This window comes from Carcharodon carcharias, chromosome 12, assembly GCF_017639515.1.
Source record: "Carcharodon carcharias isolate sCarCar2 chromosome 12, sCarCar2.pri, whole genome shotgun sequence".
Classification (NCBI taxonomy): domain Eukaryota; kingdom Metazoa; phylum Chordata; class Chondrichthyes; order Lamniformes; family Lamnidae; genus Carcharodon; species Carcharodon carcharias.
Window position 1 is genome coordinate 153,172,842 of NC_054478.1, and position 24,225 is coordinate 153,197,066.

The 24,225-nt window shown below is 44.9% G+C and overlaps 1 protein-coding gene across 1 annotated transcript in view; it reads right to left on the minus strand.

Moving 5' to 3' along the window:
- Positions 1-1,842: 1,842 nt before the first annotated feature.
- LOC121284746 (cell wall protein DAN4-like) overlaps positions 1,843-24,225 on the minus strand; it is a 34,220-nt gene continuing 11,837 nt past the window's right edge. The window contains exons 2-5 of the mRNA XM_041200298.1: positions 15,399-15,521; positions 7,708-8,160; positions 5,575-5,835; positions 1,843-2,059 (exon numbers count right to left, since the gene is read on the minus strand). Coding sequence (XP_041056232.1) covers positions 5,587-5,835; positions 7,708-8,160; positions 15,399-15,521 — 825 coding nt within the window. The 3' untranslated portion in view covers positions 1,843-2,059; positions 5,575-5,586. The remainder of the gene's footprint in view (positions 2,060-5,574; positions 5,836-7,707; positions 8,161-15,398; positions 15,522-24,225) is intronic.

The following is a 24,225-nucleotide window of genomic DNA, read 5'->3' on the forward strand; positions in this document are numbered from 1 at the left end:
CATTGTTTCCACTTCCACCCCCCTCATGGGCAGCGAGTTCCAGATCATTACCACTCAATATGTAGAAAAGTTCTTCCTCCCAACCCCCCACTTCTCTTGCCCAAAACATTAAATCTGTGTCCCCCTTGTCCTTGTACTGTCAGCTAATGGAGAGAATTTTTTTTGTCTACCCTATCTAATCATTAATTTATTTTTATTATTTCATTATTTACCGGTATTAATTAGCAATATTAACTATCAACCTTGCCCACAGGGCTTAGTCAATTATTCAAGACTTGTAACTCAGCAAGGTAAGAGGTGGCTTGATTGAAACATAAAAGATCCTGAGAGGTCTTGGACAGGATGGGTGTGGAGAGGATGTTTCCTCTTGTGGGAAAATCTAGGACTAGGGGTCGCTGTTTAAAAATAAGGGGTCACAGAGACGAGGTGAAATGTTTTGACTCAAAACGTCGTGCATCTTTGGAACTCTCTTCCTGAAACTCTCTTCCTGGTAGAAGCAGAGTCTTTGAATGTTTTTGAGGCAGAGGTAGATAGATTCTTGGTAAACAAAGGGATGATAGGTTATCAGGGTAGGTGTGATGCAGATTTCAAGTTACTATTGGATCATCCATTTCCTTATTAAATGTCAGAGCAGGGTCAAGGGGCTAAGTGGCCTACTCCTGCTCCTTACTCATATGTTCATATTATATGGCCATCTGGCAACTGCAACAGCAAAAGCAAGTTGAACTGATAGACAGACATCTGTTATTTTTTTTCTAGACAGTCTCTTTGTGAATGGTTGGCTGAGTTCCAAAATGGGTAATGGTCTTTGCTCAGCAGGAATCTGTTTATACAGCTGAAAGTAGAGCACTAGCTTTGTTTGACTGACAGCTTTAAGAAGGTGTAATGCATTATTCTTTCACTGATATAGATTTTCGATGTCTGTTTGTTTATTTGGACACAATCAAGAGGTGTTAAGAGGGTTGAACCTTTATTAATTGATAATATGGCATTATGATACAATTCTATAGTGGATCAACACTTTTATGATGTTGTAGATTGAGAGGTTTCTTTCAAAGCAGATTCTCAACGCCTCTTTGCTTATTGTGTCAGCTTCAGGAGCATTTCAAAGACTTGCCACTGTTGTTATATGGCACATTGGATATGGCCATAGTGGATACCTGGAGAGTTGGTATTGAGGATCCATGGGGACAAGGAAGGGACATAGGGCAAGGCAAGTATATGGATGCGGTATGGGTAGATAACAAAAGGGATATGAAAAATGTATGGGTGTAGAGAGGGCATAGGGATATGGAGGGAATATGAGGGAGCGTGGAAGAGGTATGGGAATATTAAGGAGCATGGAAGAGGCATGGGGATATTAAGGAGCATGGAAGAGGCATGGGGATATGCGGGGACATAGATGGGACACAGAGGATATAAGGGAACAAGGAGAAGGCATGGGGGTGGGTGAGGGGCTGAGAGTTCAGGGCTAAGTGGCCTAAAACCATTTAGAGGAGGGGGACAATGCTCCAGCAAGTCCAAGCGGCCTTCCAACATGCTGGCCTGCACGACTTTGCTGTTGTCTTGGGTCTGTTTCTGAGGGCGGCATTCCTGGCTCCAGCTCTGACCCAACTCCTGGAGCCAAAATCCTGTGTGAGATCCCTGAATTTTAGAGCTCAGGAACAGGATGTTGGGAAATGGCCTGATTCATGATTCCTGTCTCGAAAGGGAAAATCCATTCTAATATGTGTGAGTTGTTACTGTGTTGTTGAACTGAAAGAGCCCCAGTTGCAGAAAAATTCAATACCCTGTTTATTATTCAGCTTCACGGCAACTTATGGTATGGAATATATCATATGATTTGTTAATTGACACTTTATTGAACAGTGAGAACATCATGAACACCAGTATAATAAGCTGCAGTGTAACAGACTAATATTTAAACAGTAAATTACTAATAATTAAATGTGAAACAATGTTTGAAAGTTATCAGTTTAACCCAGGTGGAATTCCCTTCCTGGTTATCTCCTCCCTCTGTCCTGTTGTCTCCATTCACTCTTCAGTTTTCTTTTGAAATCTGTAATAAATCAGCAAAATTCACTCAATGAGAATTCCTAATAGTTTCAGCTGAAAATTGGTTAATAATTTTTCAAGGAGGTTCTTGATGAATATTTTCAGTTAGTGAATGAGGTGAAAAATCTCTTCTCAGTAAAAGAAAAGTGAGTTTGTGGTAGACGCGTGTAGAATGGGGCTGATGCTGGGAAGGATGTGTTTCTCCTGGGACGGTTATAGTGACAGCATTGAGTTAATGTTTAATCCTGGGAGTATCGTTTGCAATAATCAAGCACAATACATAGGATAAGGTCATAGTCATAGATTCATAGAGGTCTACAGCACAGAAAAAGGCCCTTCAGCCCATCGAGTCTGCACTGGTCAAACAAGTACCTAACTATTTTAATCCCATTTTCCAGCACTAGGCCCACAGCCCTGTATACCATGGCATTGCAAGTGCACGTCCAACTAATTCTTAAATGTTATGAGGGTTTCTGCCTCTACCACCCTTTCAGGCAGTGAGTTCAGGATTCCCACCACCCTCTGGGTGAAAAAATTCTTCCTCACATCCCCTCTAGACCTCCTGCCCCTTACCTTAAATCTATGTCCCCTGGTTATTGATCCCTCCACCAAGGGGAAAAGTTCCTTCCTGTCTACCCTATCTATGCCCCTCATAATTTTATACACCTCTATCATGTCCCCCTCAATCCCCTCAGCACCAGGGAAACTAACCCCATTCTATCCAATCTCTCCTCATAACTAAAACTCTCCAGCCCAGGCAACATCCTGGTAAATCTCCTCTGCACTCTCTATAGTGCAATCACATCTTTCCTATAATACGGATTCCAAAACTGCACGCAATACCCTAGCTGTGGCATAACCAGCGTTTTATACAGTTCCAGCATAATCTCCCTGCTCTTATATTCTATGCCTTGGCTAATAAAGGCAAGTATCCAATATGCCTTCTTAACCACCTTATCTACCTGTCCTGCTAAATTAAAGGACCGATGGACATGCACACCAAGATCCCTCTGATCCTCGGTACTTCCCAGGGTCCTACCATTCGTTGTGTATTCCTGTGCCTTGTTTGTCCTGAACAAGTGCATCACTTCACACTTATCTTGTTTTAATTCTGCTCACACACAGCTGCTGGAATGAATAGGAAGAACAGAAATTGGGAGGACTAATTTAATCATCAGAAAGAAATATTTACCAAATCCTTCAACATAACCAAAAGTTGATTCACTTCATTGATTAAAATGATTCTAATAGCTTACACACTCAAGGATATAAACTTACTGGAAGCTGCAATAGCTCTCTGGGGATTATTGACCAGTGGAATTCTTTGTTCCCTGCTGTCAATATAAAGGATTTCAAACATTGCGAAATTTCCCACTGATACCAAATGTGAAAGAACAATTTGCATTTATGTAGCTCCTTTCATGATCACAGGGCTTCCTATAGCTCTTTAAAGCTAATTAAGCTCTTTTGAAGGGTTGTCCTTGTTGTAACGTGAGGAACAGTCAATTTGTGCACAGCAAGCTCCCATGAAGGACAATATGATAACAACCAGAGAACCTGGCTGGGATTTTCTGTCCCTCCTGGTGGACAGGACTGGAAAATCCTGGCCTCTGTTTTTTCTGATGTTGATTGAGGGATAAATATTGGTCGAGACACTGCTGAGAACTCCCCTGCTCTTTTTCAGAATTGTCCACTGGGATCTTTTACATCCACCTGCGAGGTCAAACGAGGCCCCCGCTTAACTTCTCATTGAAACACCGTCTGGCCAACTGTGCAGTGCTGGAACTTCAGCCTAGGTTTGAACATTCAAGCCCTGGAGGGGATTAGAACCAACATCCTTCTGACTTACAGGTGAGAGTGCCACCAACTGAGTCAGCACAGTGTCCCCATGCGGGGGAGCATCTTGAACATGGACAATGATCAAAAAACAAATGGAATACTGAACGATCTAGGCGAAACAGGGAGCGCACTGGTTTTGTTACTGGACCAGTAATCAAGGCACCTGGACCTATGATCTAGATTCATGAGTTCAAGTCCCACCAGGAAAGCTGGGGAAATAAAATTCACTTCAGTAAATAAATCTGGGATTGAAAATCTAAACTCAAAAATGGTGACCATGAAACTACTGGATTCTTCGCTGATAATTGTAATATTCATTTCAATTTGCAACAGCTTGGATAGTAAGCAGTCCCTGCCCACATGCAGCTAGAGCTGGACAATGTTCAGTCTTAGACTGATAACTGGAAAGTAACTTTCACACAGCACAAGCGTCAATCAATGACCATTTCCAACAAGAGAGAGTCTACCCATCTCCAATGGCATTACCATCACTGAATCCCCCACTATCAACATCCTGGTGTTACCATTGACCAGAAACTAAACTGGACTAGCCATTTAAACACTGTGACTACAAGAGGCTTGGAATCTCGCATCGAGTAAATCATCTCCTGACTCCCTAAATCTGTCCACCGTCTACAAGGTAAAAGTCAGGAGCGTGATGGACTACTCCCCACTTGCCTGGATGAGAGCAGCTCCCACAACACTCAAGAAGCTCAACACCATCCAGGACAAAGCAGCCCGCTTGACTGGCACAACATCCACAAACATTCACTCCTCCACCACCGACGCACAGTAGCAGCAGTGTGTACCATCTACAAGATGCACTGCAGGAATTCACCAAGGCTCCTTAGACAGCACCTTCCAAACCCACGACCTCTACCATCTAGAAGGACAAGGGCAGCAGATACATGGGAACACCACCAGCTGGAAGTTCTCCTCCAAGTCACTCACCATCCTGCCTTGGAAATATATCACCGTTCCTTCACTGTGACTGGGTCAAAATCCTGGAAATCCCTCCCTAACAGCACTGTGGGTGGACCTACACCACATGGACTGCAGCAGCTCAAGAAGGCAGCTCACCACCACCTTCTCAAGGGGCAATTAGGGATGGGCATTTACTTCTAGCCTTGCCAATGATGCCCACATCCTGTGAATGAATGATAAAAAGGGAATGCCTGACAGAGGAAGTGATGATTAAGTCATATTGTTCTCTGGATAGACCACACTTGGAATATTGTGTCCAGTTCCAGTCACTGAGACACGAGGGAGACATTCAAATCTTGGGGGCAGTTCAGAAAGAGTGACTGATCCCAAGTGTTAGAGAGCTGGGTTATGAAGAAAGACTTTGGGCATTTCTGCTTTGATAAGTGGCATCTGGGAGGTGCCCATATAGAAATATACAAGATCAGAATAATACAGAAAAATCAACCCCATCTTATTACTGTAAACAAAACCACTGCAACAGACCATGTCAACATTGAAAGATAGGTAATGAGGTTAAGTAGGAGGCTGAATGAAAGGGAGATGGAAGGAGATAGAAACTGGGCTGGCAGACGGGATCAGGATACAGTTCACATGGGGATAAATACCAACACAGGCCAGTTGTAATTTTTGATGATCCAGTGATTCCAGAGATGAAATAAAAATAAAAAGTAACAAATAATTTCTGGTGATACTTACAAAGTTTGTATTTCACTCTCTCCAATTCCTTTTGCCTTGTGGATTGGTTCTTCCTACAGGTTGATAGCCATTTACTCGTCCATAGTTGTATCTGTTGTACCTGTTGTATCTGTTGTACCTGTTGTACCTGTTGTATCTGTTGTACCTGTTGTGATGTCTGTTACATCTCCCCCTGCCCCAGCGACACCTCCACCAACACCGTCTTCTTCTTGAACCAGGTTTCTTCCTGCAACACCAATAGCTTCCTCTTCTGCCATATTTCTAAATCAAATTACATCATTTATAGCTTCACTCTTAATATAGATATTTCTAGAAGCAAATATCTGCCTTGATTAACCAATCAGTCTTACTTGCAGTCAAAGCTGTCAGTCACCCAGTTTTAGGCCTCAGTACCCTGTCCCACATGGACATTTTGATTCTGCCTTGGATAGCACAGTGCCAGCTTAGCTCAGTCATATAGCTCATTCCTTAAAGACAAATAATCATAGGGTCAATCCCCACTGCAGGACCACAGTATGCAATCCAGTCTGAATGCAGCACTGAGGGGTTGCTGCATGGTCAGCGGTGTAAATCTTTAGATAAGATGTCAAGTGGCAACTGTCTGTTCATGCAGGTGAACATACAAGGTCCCATGATGTTGTCTGAAGAGGAGCAGAGAGCTCTCCTGGTCAACGACGCCACCAAAACCAGATGAATTGCTCATTTATCTTCATCTGCTATTTGCTGGACCTCATAATGAGCAAGCTGCTTACAATATTTGCTAAAAGGGCCTGTGTGCACTGTTGGTTTAACCAGCCACAGACATTGTGTTTGGGAAGATGCCAAGTGATCATCAATGATCTGATTATTGTCTTACCCTGCAGTCTCATACAAGAATACATCCTGCGTCTCTCTCAGAAATGGAGCTGAGATTTCCCAAGTCTCTCATTGCTGTCTGTGCCACTCGAATGCAATGAGCAGCTACTGACAAAATCATGGGTGCATCACTGCCGACAGTAATCTGTCCATAATTGGCATTACCGGCAGGAATTCAGCAGGCTAGCTCACTAATAATTATCTACCAGCCACCTACAGCACCCCCAGCTGTACTGGAAAGCAGGAACCTAGAGAGTGCCAGTATCCTGTTTCATGATTTCTGTTTGGTTAGGAATTGCTGAAATGAAGTAATCACCAAGTTTAGGCAAAATTCATGCCGTTCCTCCTGTTAGTGAGTTACGTTTGGATTCTCTGATAGTATTATTCACAAATGCTAAAATGTAAAATGCAGCAACAAACAAGTGGATTCTCAGGATAAAAGAGTTCCAGGAATGTGCTGAAATGATGCTACGTTCTCACTTTACCTCCTTCTTTAACAATAAATTAATGAATCAAATTAAAGGTTGAGGCTATCAACTATAGTTTCCACACATTTGGTGAAGCAAGTTTCAAAAAAATGTACTGAAGTGTTTTAATGATTAATGCTTTGCATGTGTCAGCGCAATGGCTTTAAACAAAAGAGTTTAAACAATCACCCTAAAAAGAGATCAAAATATAAACTTGGATAACGTTGTTAAGCTTCAAATGTTAAGCTTAAATTTACAGACCATTCAGAACGGGTGCAAATTCAGGAAATTTGTGTGGGTTTCTATGAGTATGTGGGCAGAGCTGTATTGTGAGCAAGTTGGTGTGAAATGATTCACTTTGGATAGAGGAATGGAAAGGGGGATATTTTCTAAAATTCTTCAAATGTAGCTTTGTCTGGCTGGAGAATCTAGAACTTAGACTTAGCAAAAGGGATTGGGCCATTTAGGACTGAGAGGAGGAACATTTTATTCAGAGGGTTGACAATCTTTGGAATTCTCTACCACAGAGAGCTGGGAATGTTCTGTCCATGAGTATATCCAAGGGTAAGTGCGATAGATTTTTGGCAGAGCAGCAGTAAAGGGCTGTATGATCTACCCCTGCTCCGAATTCTTCAGTTCTTCAGTGGATTGTTTCAGCAGAGTTTTCACAAAATCAGCACAAAAGATCATGACAATTTAATAACATAAAATGAGACATAAGCAATTTCCACAATGTTCTGAGCTGAAAGTCAGCTGTATTTAAACTGCTATTTCCTTTAACACTGAATTTGAAAAAAAATCTGTGATTTACCTTTCTACGGCATTTCCCAGATGATTCAGTGGTTCCTGATGATGATGACGATTTGGTTGATGCTGATGTTGTTGTTGGAGTTGTTGTTGGAGTTGTTGTTGTTGTTGTTGGAGTTGTTGTTGTTGTTGTTGTTGGAGTTGTTGTTGTTGTTGTTGGAGTTGTTGTTGGAGTTGTTGTTGGAGTTGTTGGTGTTGTTGTTGGAGTTGTTATTGGAGTTTTTGTTGTTGTTGGAGTTATTGTTGTTGTTGTTGTTGGAGTTGTTGTTGGAGTTGTTGTCGGAATCGTTGATATTGTTGTTGGAGTTGGAGTTGTTGTTGTTGTTGCTGTTAGACTCGGCGTTGTTGTTGGAATCGGTGTTGAGGTTGTGAATGTTGTGTTTGTACATTGCAGTACAACACTGATGAGACCGACATCGCGTTTAACTGTGACGAAGCTGAAGCAAGTAGCAGTTTTCTACAGATATACAAGGTGAGATTGTAATTCAGTAACAGTGTTCCAAAACACAGTGAATTTTGTAATGGTGAGTGAGCATCAGCAGTGGAATATTGAACTAATGGTCATGCTCCTGAGTGCCAGGATAATGTAAACATCAAGGGGTTTTATTAATACAGGATATTGTTTACTTATCAGGGGAAATGTTGCATTCCATATTAATGTGATATTGTGATCGGTTTACACTGAGGGAGAGCTTCCAAGCTGTGGGAGACTGAATCCGTGTTATTCCTTTTAGTTCCTTCAACTTCGCTGTCAGACGCAAGAATTTTCATTGGGATCGATGGCAGGACTGCCCAGAGACAGATTGTAGATTAGAGATGGGACTCTGTGGCCTGACATTTTCCCATTGTGAACAGCACTGGGCATTGGGAATGCTGTTGCATCCTGATATCCAGCATTGTGAAAACAGTGGAAGGGAGAGTGTAAAAAATTACAGAGCTGTCTCCTTAATGGAATTGATCACTGAACTGATCTGACTGGATCAGAAAAGTGAGATCACTGAGAGAGCAGGGCTGGAGACAGATCCTGAAGCTCTTTCGCAAGATATTTTCAACATTTACACAAAGGTGCCTTTGGTGCACTGTAACTTCCTCCACTGTCCCCCCATCAGTCCGACTGTCACACCACAGTCTGTGTACACCTCCCCTGAGTGTCACCTCACCGGGTCTGTTTCCTGTTCTTTAAATGTTTGTCACTTTCTGAAGCTTCTGTCAGAGAATGCTTTAATATTTAACTCTGTGCTATGGAATTGATGGAACAGTTAGATTCCCAGCAGCCATTTAATAGTGGGTGTGATAATCAGTCACTCAGAACCATTTACCATTCACAGAGCAGATTGTCACTCTTGAGGTTCCTCTGTTGGGTGTTGCACCGGGTTTCCATTGTTTATAACCACTGGATGGAAAATAGAAACTTGTCCCAAATGAGTCATTCATTGATATTGTGCAGGAAGTGTTAATGTTAAGATTACACTCTGCCCCCGGGGCGCTGTTTAACCTGAGTTCACAGATAACATTACAGAATCATTTTACGGGGTGAAATTGTTTTCAGTTTGATGGATTCAGCCCACTTCTCATGGCTTTACTTTTAGATCAATAATTTCCTAATAAATGAAACAAGGAACAACCTCTTTTTGGATTACTGTCTCCCAAATCTCTTGTCAAGCAGTTGGGCTTTTTAACATGTTGAATAAGGTTAAAGATAATGGTGAAAGTAGCAGACAACCTGTTTGCTACTTGCTATAAGTGTGACCTTGAGTTTCTGGTGAGTTGTCATGTTAATAGTGTTCTTCACTCCCACTCTAACCTCTCTGTCCTCGGCCTCATATACTGTTCCCGCAAAGCTCAGTGTAGCTTGAGGAAGGGCCCCTCATCAATCGATGAGGAATTTTACAGCCTTCTCGACTCATCATCAATTTCAGATTCTTGCCCCTGAAGCTGCTGGTGGTGATTCTGCTTTTCCTTTTTACCCTCCTCCTGGCACAGGTTTTGCTTTTTGTCTCATTCTCTCCTTTTGTCTTGCACCATCATCCCTTTTTCCATGTCATCTCTATGCTGCTATGCAGCCTATCACAGACCTTTCCTTTTGTTCTTTCATGTCCGTTACACTTTCCCTGACTCTGTACTTGCTTAAAATGTTTTTAACATTCATTTATGGGATGTGAGCATCATTGGAATTGGAAGAAACGATGGGCTTCTGTGCTGTGACCATTCTGTGATTCCAGCATTTATTGCCCATCCCTAATTGCCCCTTGAGAAGGAGCTGGTGAGCTGCCTTCTTGAACCGCTGCAGTCCATGTGGTGTAGGTACACCCACAGTGCTGTAAGGGAGGGAGTTCCAGGATTTTGACTCAGCGACAGTAAAGGAACAGCGATATATTTCCAAATCAGGATGGTGAGTGACTTGGAGGGGAACTTCCAGGTGGTGGTGTTCCCATCTATCTGCTGTCCTTGTCCTTCTAGATGGTAGTGGTCATGGGTTTGGAAGGTGCGATCTAAGGAGCCTTGGTGAGTTCCTGCAGTGCATCTTGTAGATGGTACACACTGCTGCTACTGTGCATCGGTGCTAGAGGGATTGAATGTTTGTGGATGGGGTGCCAATCAAGCGGGATGTTTTATCCTGGATGGTGTCGAGCTCCTTGAGTATTGCAGGAGCTGCACTCATCCAGGCAAGTGGGGAGTATTCCATCACACTCCTGACTTGTGCCTTGTAGATGGAGGACAGGCTTTGGGGAATCAGGAGATGAGTTACTCTCCACAGGATTCCCAGTCTCTGACCTGCTCTTGTAGCCACAGTATTTATATGGCGTGTCCAGTTCAGTTTCTGGTCAGCTGTAACCCCCAGGTGGTGGATGATTCAGGAATGGTAATGGCATGGAATGTCAAAGGGAGATGGTTAGATTCTCTCTTGTTGGAGATGGTCATTGCCTGACACTTGTGTGGCCTGAATTTTACTTGCCACTTGTCAGCCCAAGTCTGGATATTGTCCAGGTCTTACTGCATTTGGACATGGACTGTTTCAGTATCGGAGGAGTTGTGAATGGTGCTGAACATTGTACAATCATCAGTGACCATCCTCACTTCTGACCTTATGATGGAAGGAAGGTCATTGATGAATCAGCTGAAGATGGTTGGGCCGAGGACACTACCCTGAGGAACTCCTGCAGTGATGTCCTGGAGCTGAGGTGACTGACCTCCAACAACCACAACCATCTTCCTTTGTGCTCGGTATGACTCCAACCAGCGGAGAGTTTCCCCCTGATTCCCATTGACTCCAGTTTTGCTGGGGCTCCTTGATGCCACACTCGGTCAGATGCTGCCTTGATGTCAAGGGCAGTCACTCTCACCTCACCTCAGGAGTTCAACTCTTTTGCCAATGTTTGAACCAAGGCTGTAATGAGGTCAGGAGCTGAGTGGTCCTGGTGGAACCAAAACTGGGCATCAGTGAACAGGTTATCACTAAGCCAGTGCTGCTTGATATCACTGTTGATGACCCCTTCCATTACTTTACTGATGATGGAGGGTAGACTGATGGGGCTGTAATTGGCCGGGTTGGATTTGTCCTGCTTTTTGTGTCCAGGACATACCTGGGCAATTTTCCACAAAGCCAGGTAGATGCCAGTGTTGTAGCTGCACTGGAACAGCTTGGCTAGGGGCACAGCATGTTCTGGAGCACAAGTCTTCAGTACTATTGCTGGAATATTGTCAGGGTCCATAGCCTTTGCAGTATCTAGTGCCTTCAGCTGTTTCCTGATATCATGTGGAGTGAATCGAATTGGCTGAAGACTGACATCTGTGATGCTGGGGACCTCTGGAGGAGGCTGAGATGGATCATCCACTCAGCACTTCTGGCTGAAGATTGTAGCAAATGCTTCAGCCTTATCTTTTGCACTGATGTGCTGGGCTCCTCCATCATTGAGGATGGGGATATTTGTGGAGCCTCCTCCTCCAGTGAGTTGTTTAATTGTCCATCACCATTCATAACTGGATGTGGCAGGACTGCAGAGCTTAGATCTGATCTGTTGGTTGTGGGATCACTTAGCTCTGTCTATCACTTGCTGCTTATGCTGTTTGGCATGCAAACAGTCCTGTGTTATAGCTTCACCGGGTTGACACTTCATTTTTACGTATGCCTGGTGCTGCTCCTGACATGCCCTCCTGCACTCTTCATTGAACCAGGGTTGATCCCCTGGCTTGATGGTAATGGTAGAGTGGGGGATATGCTGGGCCATGAGGTTACAGATTGTGTTCGAGTACAATTCTGCTGCTGCTGATGGCCCACAGCACCTCATGGATGCCCAGTCTTGAGTTGCTAGATCTGTTTGAAATCTATCCCATTTAGCATGGTGTTAGTGCCACACAACACGATGGAGGGTATCCTCAATGTGAAGGTGGGACCTCGTCTCCACTTTGCGATGGTTCTCAACCGATACTGTCATGGACAGATGTATCTGTGACAGGCAGGTTGGTGAGGATCAGGTCAAATATGCTTCCCCTTCTTGTTGGTTCCCTCACCACCTGCTGCAGACCCAGTCTAGCAGCTATGTCCTTCAGCACTTTGCTGGCTCGGTCAGTAGAGGTGCTACCGAGCCACTCTTGGTGATGGACAGTGAAGTCCCCCACCCAGAGAATATTCTGCACCCTTGTCACCCTCAGTGCTTCCTCCAAGTGGTGTTCAACATGGAGGAGCACTGAAGGTGGAGTCATTAATATGGATTTTAAATAGTTGACACACAAGCACTGCTCATTGTGACGCTCCACTAGTTACAGCCTGTCCTTTTAAAATGAACATTTCATTCTTGTTCTCTGCTTCCTGTCCATTAACCAATCCCCTCTCTGTGCTAATATATTATTGCCAATCCAGAAGTGTACAACAGCAACTGACTCTGCTTTATCCTAGTTATAACCTAGTTATATCCTCCTAGTTATATCCTAGTTATATCCTCCTAGTTATATCCTAGTTATATCCTAGTTATATCCTCCTAATTATAACCTAGTTATAACCTAGTTATATCCTCCTAGTTATATCCTAGTTATATCCTAGTTATATCCTCCTAGTTATATCCTAGTTATATCCTCCTAGTTATATCCTCCTAGTTATAACCTAGTTATATCCTCCTAGTTATATCCTAGTTATATCCTAGTTATATCCTCCTAGTTATATCCTAGTTATAACCTAGTTATATCCTCCTAGTTATATCCTAGTTATATCCTAGTTATATCCTAGTTATATCCTCCTAGTTATATCCTAGTTATATCCTAGTTATATCCTCCTAGTTCTATCCTAGTTATATCCTCCTAGTTATAACCTAGTTATATCCTCCTAGTTATATCCTCCTAGTTATATCCTCCTAGTTATATCCTAGTTATATCCTCCTAGTTCTATCCTAGTTATATCCTCCTAGTTATAACCTAGTTATATCCTCCTAGTTATATCCTCCTAGTTATATCCTAGTTATATCCTCCTAGTTATATCCTCCTAGTTATAACCTAGTTATATCCTCCTAGTTATATCCTGGTTATATCCTCCTAGTTATATCCTCCTAGTTATATCCTAGTTATATCCTCCTAGTTATATCCTCCTAGTTATATCCTAGTTATATCCTCCTAGTTATATCCTCCTAGTTATATCCTAGTTATATCTTCCTAGTTATATCCTCCTAGTTATATCCTAGTTATAACCTAGTTATATCCTCCTAGTTATATCCTAGTTATATCCTAGTTATATCCTCCTAGTTCTATCCTAGTTATATCCTCCTAGTTATAACCTAGTTATATCCTCCTAGTTATATCCTCCTAGTTATATCCTAGTTATATCCTCCTAGTTATATCCTCCTAGTTATATCCTAGTTATATCCTCCTAGTTATAACCTAGTTATATCCTCCTAGTTATATCCTGGTTATATCCTCCTAGTTATATCCTCCTAGTTATCTCCTAGTTATATCCTCCTAGTTATATCCTAGTTATATCCTCCTAGTTATATCCTCCTAGTTATCTCCTAGTTATATCCTCCTAGTTATATCCTAGTTATATCCTCCTAGTTATATCCTCCTAGTTATATCCTCAAAAATCTCTAATAAATTTGCCAAACATGATTCCTTTTCCTAAAACCATATTGAATCTGCCTGACCTCATTAAGATTTTCCAAATGCACGTTAACATCTCCTTGGTCATTGATACCAACATTTTTCTGATAACTGATGTGATGCAAATTGGTTTGTGATTTTCTCTCTTCCTCTTTTCTTAAATACCAATGTTACACTTGCTAACTTCCGCTCTGCTGCAACTGTTCTGGAATCGAGGACATTTTGGAAGGTTATAACCCATGCATCAATGATGTCTGCGGCTCCCTCTTTTAGAATCCTTTGATGCTATTGCCCCCCTTTTAACTGATGGCTTTCTATTTTGCTAACAAGCCAATTATGTGATAGTTTAGTAAATGTCTTTTGAAGGTCCATATACACAACATCAAAGGCATTGCATCCTTTCTGCTGGCTGATTAAAAAACTCAAAACAAGTAAGTCAAATACAATTTACCCTTAATAAGTCCATGTTGGCTCTACTTTATAACTTGTCCGAGTGACTCTTGCTGGTCTCCTGAGTTACTGTTTCTAAAAGCTTCCATACATTCCCCCGTTCAACTTACTGACCTGGAAATACCAGGTTTATCTTTCTCCCTGTTTTTGAACAAGGGTGTAACATTTGCAAACATCCAGTTCTTTGACACCAAGAGACAGAGAGCGGAGCCAGGAGTTAAAAGAAGCGGTGGAGACTGAGATGGACACAGTAAATTGTAGTTTACATAGGAATTATTCTGAATTAAGATAATAATTAAAATAAGTGAGTAAATACAGTAGAAAACAATTTATATAAAGTATAAGATATATCAGTGCAGCTCGGCCATTTGTAATGTGCATCCTGCAGGATGTGGGAAGTCATGCAGTCAAAAAGTGCCCTCGATGACTACACTTGCAGGCAGTGTCACCAGCTGCAGAAACCTGAGCCTCGGGTTGCGGAGCTTGAGTGGTGGCTGGAGACGCTGCAGTTCATCCACAAGGCTGAGCATTTCATGGAGAGCACACAGGCAGGAAATACACCGGGAGAGAGGGAATGGGTGATCGCCAGAGTATCTAAGAGGCAGGTACTGCAGGAAATGCCTGAGGCTATCTCACTCTCCAACCGCTTTTCCATTTTGGATACTGGTGCCTGAGATGGTTCCTTAGAGGACAGTAGCAAGAGCCACGTCCATGGCACCACCAGAGAGACAAATATGTCCCACATCAACAATATCTGAAGTTCCTGACCTTCCCCCTGACCAATGAATCTCCAATGACGAATGCACTCCTATAGGTCACTCTAACTTTCCTGTGCAACTTTTTTGCTTATGCTGCCAGATTCAGAACCACATTTCAAGATGTCATCACCCTCATCGATTCACTGCTGAATATTAGTTTCAGAGGGCCTCACGCTCCCAAATGATTCCTGGGCTACCTACCTCTTGTTACCCTCTGGACAGTTACCCACTTGTTATTCTGAACTCTGTCTGTCTGTGGAGTGACCACCTCCTGGAACCTGCGATCCAGGAAGCAGTTAGCAAGCATATGTCCTGCAGTGTATCCAGCTGTCCCTGAGCTCAGAGACCCCCGGCGGGCGTTCAAGCGGCTGGAAGCACTTCCTGCAAACATTGGAATACTCACAGCATCCGGGATAGGTATCAGTGTACAATTTGCCGGATCCAATCCAGAGCTTCTGTTGCACACAGTCTCCTGGACATCAACAGTTAAGTTGACCTGGAATATACCTTCTCCGAAATCCTGAACCTAACCAAAGAAATAGAGTCACACTTAATGTAGAGCTTTTCACATCACGTTTATAAATAATGAAATGGTGTCAGACAAAAGTATTCAGATTTTCCAGTACATTATTAGACACTTGGGAAATGTCTTGGGATATTTCAGTAATTTAAAGGTGCTATTCAAATTCATATTATTGCATTGCAGTCAATTAGTAGAAGTATGTACAGAATTGTTGTGGTGATTATTTAACTTGGGTAAATTCCACATTGAGCAGAAGTGATTCGTGGATAACTTATTAACATATTCAGATATTTATTAACATATTCAGATGTTCACATGGCCAATAACATGAGTTGATCTTTCCTGGTGCTGGACTTTACGGGGATGCAGAATCATAATGGTGACGTTCTGGGATTAATAATCTAGAATCTTGGATGATGAGGCTCCTCATCTGCACGTTGACTTATTGATGGATTAAATAACTGCTCGTTTTATTCAAACAGGAATCCCATTACACTCATTAAATAAAATATAACTCTGCTAAAAGGTACTAATTAATCAAAAGGCTCAGGTTTAGAACCAAACAGGATTTCAGTGAAATAAAAGGAGCAAATCCATTGTTCCCCAAGTTGTGTGAATAAACTAAAAGCTGCAGCTGTTACTAACTGAAATGTGCAGCCTCTGGGAGCAAGCTGGGGACACCGACTGAGACTGGAGTCAGACTGACTGGAAATTGGCCAGTTAGAAATATCTAAATTTAAACAGTATAAGGCAAAAAACGAAAGTTTGCAGAATTAGCAAATGATGACAGTGGAGTGAACTGTCCTCACCTGAAGCATTGGGCAGGATTTTGCTATTTCAGGCACAAGACCAGTGGCTGGAGGGGGTGGACTGGGGTGGGGAGTGTTTACCGCTGCAGAGGCTGCTGGGAATTTGCGTGCTATTTTACAGCCCTGGCCTCAGTTGGGAGTTTCTGGATGCATCGTGTGTCAGAGTGGGTTGGATGGCAAGTCTCCAGGGCAGTCACTGCCCAGGGCCTCCAGCTAAAAGCTGAAGAAGGATGGATGGCCTCCTCCACTCCACCAGGGTAAGTGAATCCTCAGCTGCTCACGTATCATCTCACTGAATGTTACAGGGGACAAGTGGCAGCATAATCAGTTGATGCGTCAAAGCCGGAAAGCAGCACATCTACTCTGCAGGTAGAGAGGTCACTCTGGGCCCCTGGCCCTTCCACACAGGGAGCTGACATGCTGTCTGGGAGGGGGTGGGTTGGGGGAAGGAGGTCAGGCGGTGAGGGCACTAGCGAACACTGCTAATGACAGGCCCACGTGAGCCTTATCCTCCTATCTGCATGGCCTTCCCACTCTGGAGACTGCTGCCCCAGAACCCTTCTCAACAACCTGCAGTGCATTCAGCTGGTGGCACAGAATCCACTGGGTTGTTTGTGAGAGCGGAAGCATGAGAAAATTTGCTGCCAACCACATCTTCTCTCTCTGTGCAGGAGAGGTTAAGCCACAGTCGGTGAGAGAGGGATCAGATGGGACAGGGCCGGCCACATTTCGAAGGCCTCACTGACTTCAGTGAATGGGCAGGTCCAGCTAGATCCAGTGAGGCCTTTTTAACCCGATAGGAGAGCAGTGAGGCTTTCTAATCCTGATAGTGGAGCAGTGAGGCCTTTTTATCTCGATAGGGGATCAGTGAGGCCTTTTTATCCTGATAGGGGAGCAGTGAGGCCTTTTTATCCCGATAGGGGATCAGTGAGTTCTTTTTATCTCGATAGGGGAGCAGTGAGGCCTTTTTATCTCGATAGGGGAGCAGTGAGTTCTTTTTATCTCGATAGGGGATCAGTGAGGCCTTTTTATCCTGATAGGGGAGCAGTGAGGCCTTTTTATCCCGATAGGGGATCAGTGAGTTCTTTTTATCTCGATAGGGGATCAGTGAGGCCTTTTTATCCTGATAGGGGAGCAGTGAGTTCTTTTTATCTCGATAGGGGAGCAGTGAGGCCTTTTTATCTCGATAGGGGAGCAGTGAGGCCTTTTTATCCCGATAGGGGAGCAGTGAGGCCTTTTTATCTCGATAGGGGAGCAGTGAGGCCTTTTTATCCTGATAGGGGAGCAGTGAGGCCTTTTTATCCTGATAGGGGAGCAGTGAGGCCTTTTTATCCTGATAGGGGAGCAGTGAGGCCTTTTTATCCTGATATGGGAGCAGTGAGGCCTTTTTATCCTGATATGGGAGCAGTGAGGCCTTTTTATCCTGATAGGGGAGCAGTGAGGCCTTTTTATCCTGATAGGGGAGCAGTGAGGCCTTTCTATCTCGATAGGGGAGCAGTGAGGCCTTTTTATCCTGATAGGGGAGCAGTGAGTTCTTTTTATCTCGATAGGGGAGCAGTGAGGCCTTTTTATCCTGATAGGGGAGCAGTGAGGCCTTTTTATCTCGATAGGGAAGCAGTGAGGCCTCTTTATCTCGATAGGGAAGCAGTGAGTTCTTTTTATCTCGATAGGGGAGCGGTGAGGCCTTTTTATCCTGTTATGGGAGCAGTGAGGCCTTTTTATCTCGATAGGGGAGCAGTGAGGCCTTTTTATCCTGATAGGGGAGCAGTGAGTTCTTTTTATCCTGATAGGGGAGCAGTGAGGCCTTTTTATCCTGATAGGGGAGCAGTGAGGCCTTTTTATCTCGATAGGGGAGCAGTGAGGCCTCTTTATCTCGATAGGGGAGCAGTGAGGCCTTTTTATCCTGATAGGGGAGCAGTGAGGCCTTTTTGTCTCGATAGGAGCGTCGTGAGGCCTCTTTATCTCGATAGGGGAGCAGTGAGGCCTTTTTATCTCGATAGGGGAGCAGTGAGGCCTTTTTATCCTGATAGGGGAGCAGTGAGGCCTTTTTATCTCGATAGGGGAGCAGTGAGGCCTCTTTATCTCGATAGGGGAGCAGTGAGGCCTTTTTATCTCGATAGGGGAGCAGTGAGGCCTTTTTATCCTGATAGGGGAGCAGTGAGGCCTGTTTATCATGATAGGGGAGCAGTGAGGCCTTTTTATCCCGATAGGGGAGCAGTGAGGCCTTTTTATCCTGATAGGGGAGCAGTGAGGCCTTTTTATCCTGATAGGGGAGCAGTGAGGCTTTTTTATTCTGATAGGGGATCAGTGAGGCCTTTTTATCCTGATAGGGGAGCAGTGAGGCTTTTTTATCCTGATAGGGGAGCAGTGAGGCCTTTTTATCCTGATAGGGGAGCAGTGAGGCCTTTTTATCCCGATAGGGGAGCAGTGAGGCCTTTTTATCCTGATATGGGAGCAGTGAGGCCTTTTTATCCTGATAGGGGAGCAGTGAGGCCTTTTTATCCTGATAGGGGAGCAGTGAGGCCTTTTTATCTCGATAGGGGAGCAGTGAGGCCTTTTTATCCTGATAGGGGAGCAGTGAGTTCTTTTTATCTCGATAGGGGAGCAGTGAGGCCTTTTTATCCTGATAGGGGAGCAGTGAGGCCTTTTTATCTCTTTAGGGAAGCAGTGAGGCCTTTTTATCCTGATAGGGGAGCAGTGAGGCCTTTTTATCTCGATAGGGGAGCAGTGAGGCCTTTTTATCTCTTTAGGGGAGCAGTGTGGCCTTTTTATCTCGATAGGGAAGCAGTGAGGCCTTTTTATCTCGATAGGGGAGCAGTGAGGCCTTTTTATCCTGATAGGGGAGCAGTGAGTTCTTTTTATCTCGATAGGGGAGCGGTGAGGCCTTTTTATCCTGATATGGGAGCAGTGAGGCCTTTTTATCTCGATAGGGGAGCAGTGAGTTCTTTTTATCCTGATAGGGGAGCAGTGAGGCCTTTTTATCCTGATAGGGGAGCAGTGAGTTCTTTTTATCCTGATAGGGGAGCAGTGAGGCCTTTTTATCCTGATAGGGGAGCAGTGAGGCCTTTTTATCTCGATAGGGGAGCAGTGAGGCCTCTTTATCTCGATAGGGGAGCAGTGAGGTCTTTTTATCCTGATAGGGGAGCAGTGAGGCCTTTTTGTCTCGATAGGAGCGTCGTGAGGCCTCTTTATCTCGATAGGGGAGCAGTGAGGCCTTTTTATCTCGATAGGGGAGCAGTGAGGCCTTTTTATCCTGATAGGGGAGCAGTGAGGCCTTTTTATCTCGATAGGGGAGCAGTGAGGCCTCTTTATCTCGATAGGGGAGCAGTGAGGCCTTTTTATCTCGATAGGGGAGCAGTGAGGCCTTTTTATCCTGATAGGGGAGCAGTGAGGCCTTTTTATCCCGATAGGGGAGCAGTGAGGCCTTTTTATCCTGATAGGGGAGCAGTGAGGCCTTTTTATCCTGATAGGGGAGCAGTGAGGCTTTTTTATTCTGATAGGGGATCAGTGAGGCCTTTTTATCCTGATAGGGGAGCAGTGAGGCCTTTTTATCCTGATAGGGGAGCAGTGAGGCCTTTTTATCCTGATAGGGGAGCAGTGAGGCTTTTTTATTCTGATAGGGGAGCAGTGAGGCCTTTTTATCCTGATAGGGGAGCAGTGAGGCCTTTTTATCCTGATAGGGGAGCAGTGAGGCCTTTTTATCCTGATAGGGGAGCAGTGAGGCCTTTTTATCCTGATAGGGGAGCAGTGAGGCTTTTTTATTCTGATAGGGGAGCAGTGAGGCCTTTTTATCCTGATAGGGGAGCAGTGAGGCCTTTTTATCTCGATAGGGGAGCAGTGAGGCCTTTTTATCCTGATAGGGGAGCAGTGAGGCCTTTTTATCCTGATAGGGGAGCAGTGAGGCCTTTTTATCCCGATAGGGGAGCAGTGAGGCCTTTTTATCCTGATAGGGGAGCAGTGAGGCCTTTTTATCCTGATAGGGGAGCAGTGAGTTCTTTTTATCTCGATAGGGGAGCAGTGAGGCCTTTTTATCCTGATAGGGGAGCAGTGAGGCCTTTTTATCCTGATAGGGGAGCAGTGAGGCCTTTTTATCTCGATAGGGGAGCAGTGAGGCCTTTTTATCCCGATAGGGGAGCAGTGAGGCCTTTTTATCCTGATAGGGGAGCAGTGAGTTCTTTTTATCTCGATAGGGGAGCAGTGAGGCCTTTTTATCCTGATAGGGGAGCAGTGAGGCCTTTTTATCCTGATAGGGGAGCAGTGAGGCCTTTTTATCTCGATAGGGGAGCAGTGAGGCCTTTTTATCCTGATAGGGGAGCAGTGAGGCCTTTTTATCTCGATAGGGGAGCAGTGAGGCCTTTTTATCCTGATAGGGGAGCAGTGAGGCCTTTTTATCTCGATAGGGGAGCAGTGAGGCCTTTTTATCCTGATAGGGGAGCAGTGAGGCCTTTTTATCCCGATAGGGGAGCAGTGAGGCCTTTTTATCCCGATAGGGGATCAGTGAGGCTTTTTTATCCTGATAGGGGAGCAGTGAGGCCTTTTTATCCCGATAAGGGAGCAGTGAGGCCTTTTTATCCTAATAGGGGAGCAGTGAAGCCTTTTTATCCTGATAGGGGAGCAGTGAGGCCTTTTTATCCCGATAGGGGAGCAGTGAGGCCTTTTTATCCCGATAGGGGAGCAGTGAGGCCTTTTTATCCCGATAGGGGAGCAGTGAGGCCTTTTTATCCTGATAGGGGAGCAGTGAGGCCTTTTTATCCTGATAGGGGAGCAGTGAGGCCTTTTTATCCTGATAGGGGAGCAGTGAGGCCTTTTTATCCTGATAGGGGAGCAGTGAGGACTTTTTATCTCGATAGGGGAGCAGTGAGGCCTCTTTATCTCGATAGGGGAGCAGTGAGGCATTTTTATCTCGATAGGGGAGCAGTGAGGCCTGTTTATCCTGATAGGGGAGCAGTGAGGCCTTTTTATCCTGATAGGGAAGCAGTGAGGCATTTTTATCCCGATAGGGAAGCAGTGAGGCTTTTTTATCCTGATAGGGGAGCAGTGAGGCCTTTTTATCCCGATAGGGGAGCAGTGAGGCCTTTTTATCCTGATAGGGGAGCAGTGAGACCTTTTTATCCCGATAGGGGAGCAGTGAAGCCTTTTTATCCCGATAGGGGAGCAGTGAGGCCTTTTTATCCCGATAGGGGAGCAGTGAGTTCTTTTTATCCTGATAGGGGAGCAGTGAGGCCTTTTTATCCTGATAGGGGAGCAGTGAGGCCTTTTTATCCTGATAGGGGAGCAGTGAGGCCTTTTTATCCCGATAGGGGAGCAGTGAGGCCTTTTTGTCCTGATAGGGGAGCAGTGAGGCCTTTTTATCCCGATAGGGGATCAGTGAGGCTTTTTTATCCTGATAGGGGAGCAGTGAGGCCTTTTTATCCTGATAGGGGATCAGTGAGGCCTGTTTATCCTAATAGGGGAGCAGTGAAGCCTTTGTATCCTGATAGGGGAGCAGTGAGGCCTTTTTATCCTGATAGGGGATCAGTGAGGCCTGTTTATCCTGATAGGGGAGCAGTGAGGCCTGTTTATCCTGATAGGGGAGCAGTGAGGCCTTTTTATCCTGATAGGGGAGCAGTGAGGCCTTTTTATCCTGATAGGGGAGCAGTGAGGCCTTTTTATCTCGATAGGGGAGCAGTGAGGCCTTTTTATCCTGATAGGGGAGCAGTGAGTTCTTTTTATGTCGATAGGGGAGCAGTGAGGCCTTTTTATCCTGATAGGGGAGCAGTGAGGCCTTTTTATCTCGATAGGGAAGCAGTGAGGCCTTTTTATCTCGATAGGGGAGCAGTGAGGCCTCTTTATCTCGATAGGGAAGCAGTGAGGCCTTTTTATCCTGATAGGGGAGCTGTGAGGCCTTTTTATCCTGATAGGGGAGCAGTGAGGCCTCTTTATCTTGATAGGGAAGCAGTGAGGCCTTTTTATCTCGATAGGGGAGCAGTGAGGCCTTTTTATCCTGATAGGGGAGCAGTGAGGCCTTTTTATCTCGATAGGGGAGCAGTGAGGCCTTTTTATCCTGATTGGGGAGCAGTGAGGCCTTTTTATCTCGATAGGGGAGCAGTGAGGCCTCTTTATCTCGATAGGGGAGCAGTGAGGCCTTTTTATCCTGATAGGGGAGCAGTGAGGCCTTTTTATCCCGATAGGGGAGCAGTGAGGCCTTTTTATCTCGATAGGGGAGCAGTGAGGCCTTTATATATCGATAGGGGAGCAGTGAGGCCTTTTTGTCTCGATAGGAGCGTCGTGAGGCCTCTTTATCTCGATAGGGGAGCAGTGAGGCCTTTTTATCCTGATAGGGGAGCAGTGAGGCCTGTTTATCCTGATAGGGGAGCAGTGAGGCCTTTTTATCCCGATAGGGGAGCAGTGAGGCCTTTTTATCCTGATAGGGGAGCAGTGAGTTCTTTTTATCTCGATAGGGGAGCAGTGAGGCCTTTTTATCCTGATAGGGGAGCAGTGAGGCCTTTTTATCTCGATAGGGGAGCAGTGAGGCCTTTTTATCCTGATAGGGGAGCAGTGACGCCTTTTTATCCTAATAGGGGAGCAGTGAAGCCTTTTTATCCCGATAGGGGAGCAGTGAGGCCTTTTTATCCTGATAGGGGAGCAGTGAGGCCTTTTTATCCCGATAGGGGAGCAGTGAAGCCTTTTTATCCTGATAGGGGAGCAGTGAGGCCTTTTTATCCTGATAGGGGAGCAGTGAGGCCTTTTTATCTCGATAGGGGAGCAGTGAGGCCTTTTTATCCTGATAGGGGAGCAGTGAGGCCTTTTTATCCCGATAGGGGAGCAGTGAGGCCTTTTTATCCTGATAGGGGAGCAGTGAGGCCTTTTTATCCCGATAGGGGATCAGTGAGGCTTTTTTATCCTGATAGGGGAGCAGTGAGGCCTTTTTATCCCGATAAGGGAGCAGTGAGGCCTTTTTATCCTGATAGGGGAGCAGTGAAGCCTTTGTATCTCGATAGGGGAGCAGTGAGTTCTTTTTATCTCGATAGGGGAGCAGTGAGTTCTTTTTATCTCGATAGGGGAGCAGTGAGGCCTTTTTATCCTGATAGGGGAGCAGTGAGGCCTCTTTATCTCGATAGGGGAGCAGTGAGGCATTTTTATCTCGATAGGGGAGCAGTGAGGCCTGTTTATCCTGATAGGGGAGCAGTGAGGCCTTTTTATCCTGATAGGGAAGCAGTGAGGCCTTTTTATCCTGATAGGGGAGCAGTGAGGCCTCTTTATCTCGATAGGGGAGCAGTGAGGCCTTTTTATCTCGATAGGGGAGCAGTGAGGCCTGTTTATCCTGATAGGGGAGCAGTGAGGCCTTTTTATCCTGATAGGGAAGCAGTGAGGCCTTTTTATCCTGATAGGGGAGCAGTGAGGCATTTTTATCTCGATAGGGGAGCAGTGAGGCCTGTTTATCCTGATAGGGGAGCAGTGAGGCCTTTTTATCCTGATAGGGGAGCAGTGAGGCCTTTTTATCCTGATAGGGGAGCAGTGAGGCATTTTTATCCCGATAGGGAAGCAGTGAGGCTTTTTTATCCTGATAGGGGATCAGTGAGGCCTTTTTATCCTAATAGGGGAGCAGTGAAGCATTTTATCCCGATAGGGGAGCAGTGAGGCCTTTTTATCCTGATAGGGGAGCAGTGAGGCCTTTTTATCCCGATAGGGGAGCAGTGAGGCCTTTTTATCCTGATAGGGGAGCAGTGAGTTCTTTTTATCCTGATAGGGGAGCAGTGAGGCCTTTTTATCCCGATAGGGGAGCAGTGAAGCCTTTTTATCCCGATAGGGGAGCAGTGAGGCCTTTTTATCCCGATAGGGGAGCAGTGAGTTCTTTTTATCCCGATAGGGGAGCAGTGAGGCCTTTTTATCCTGATAGGGGAGCAGTGAGGCCTTTT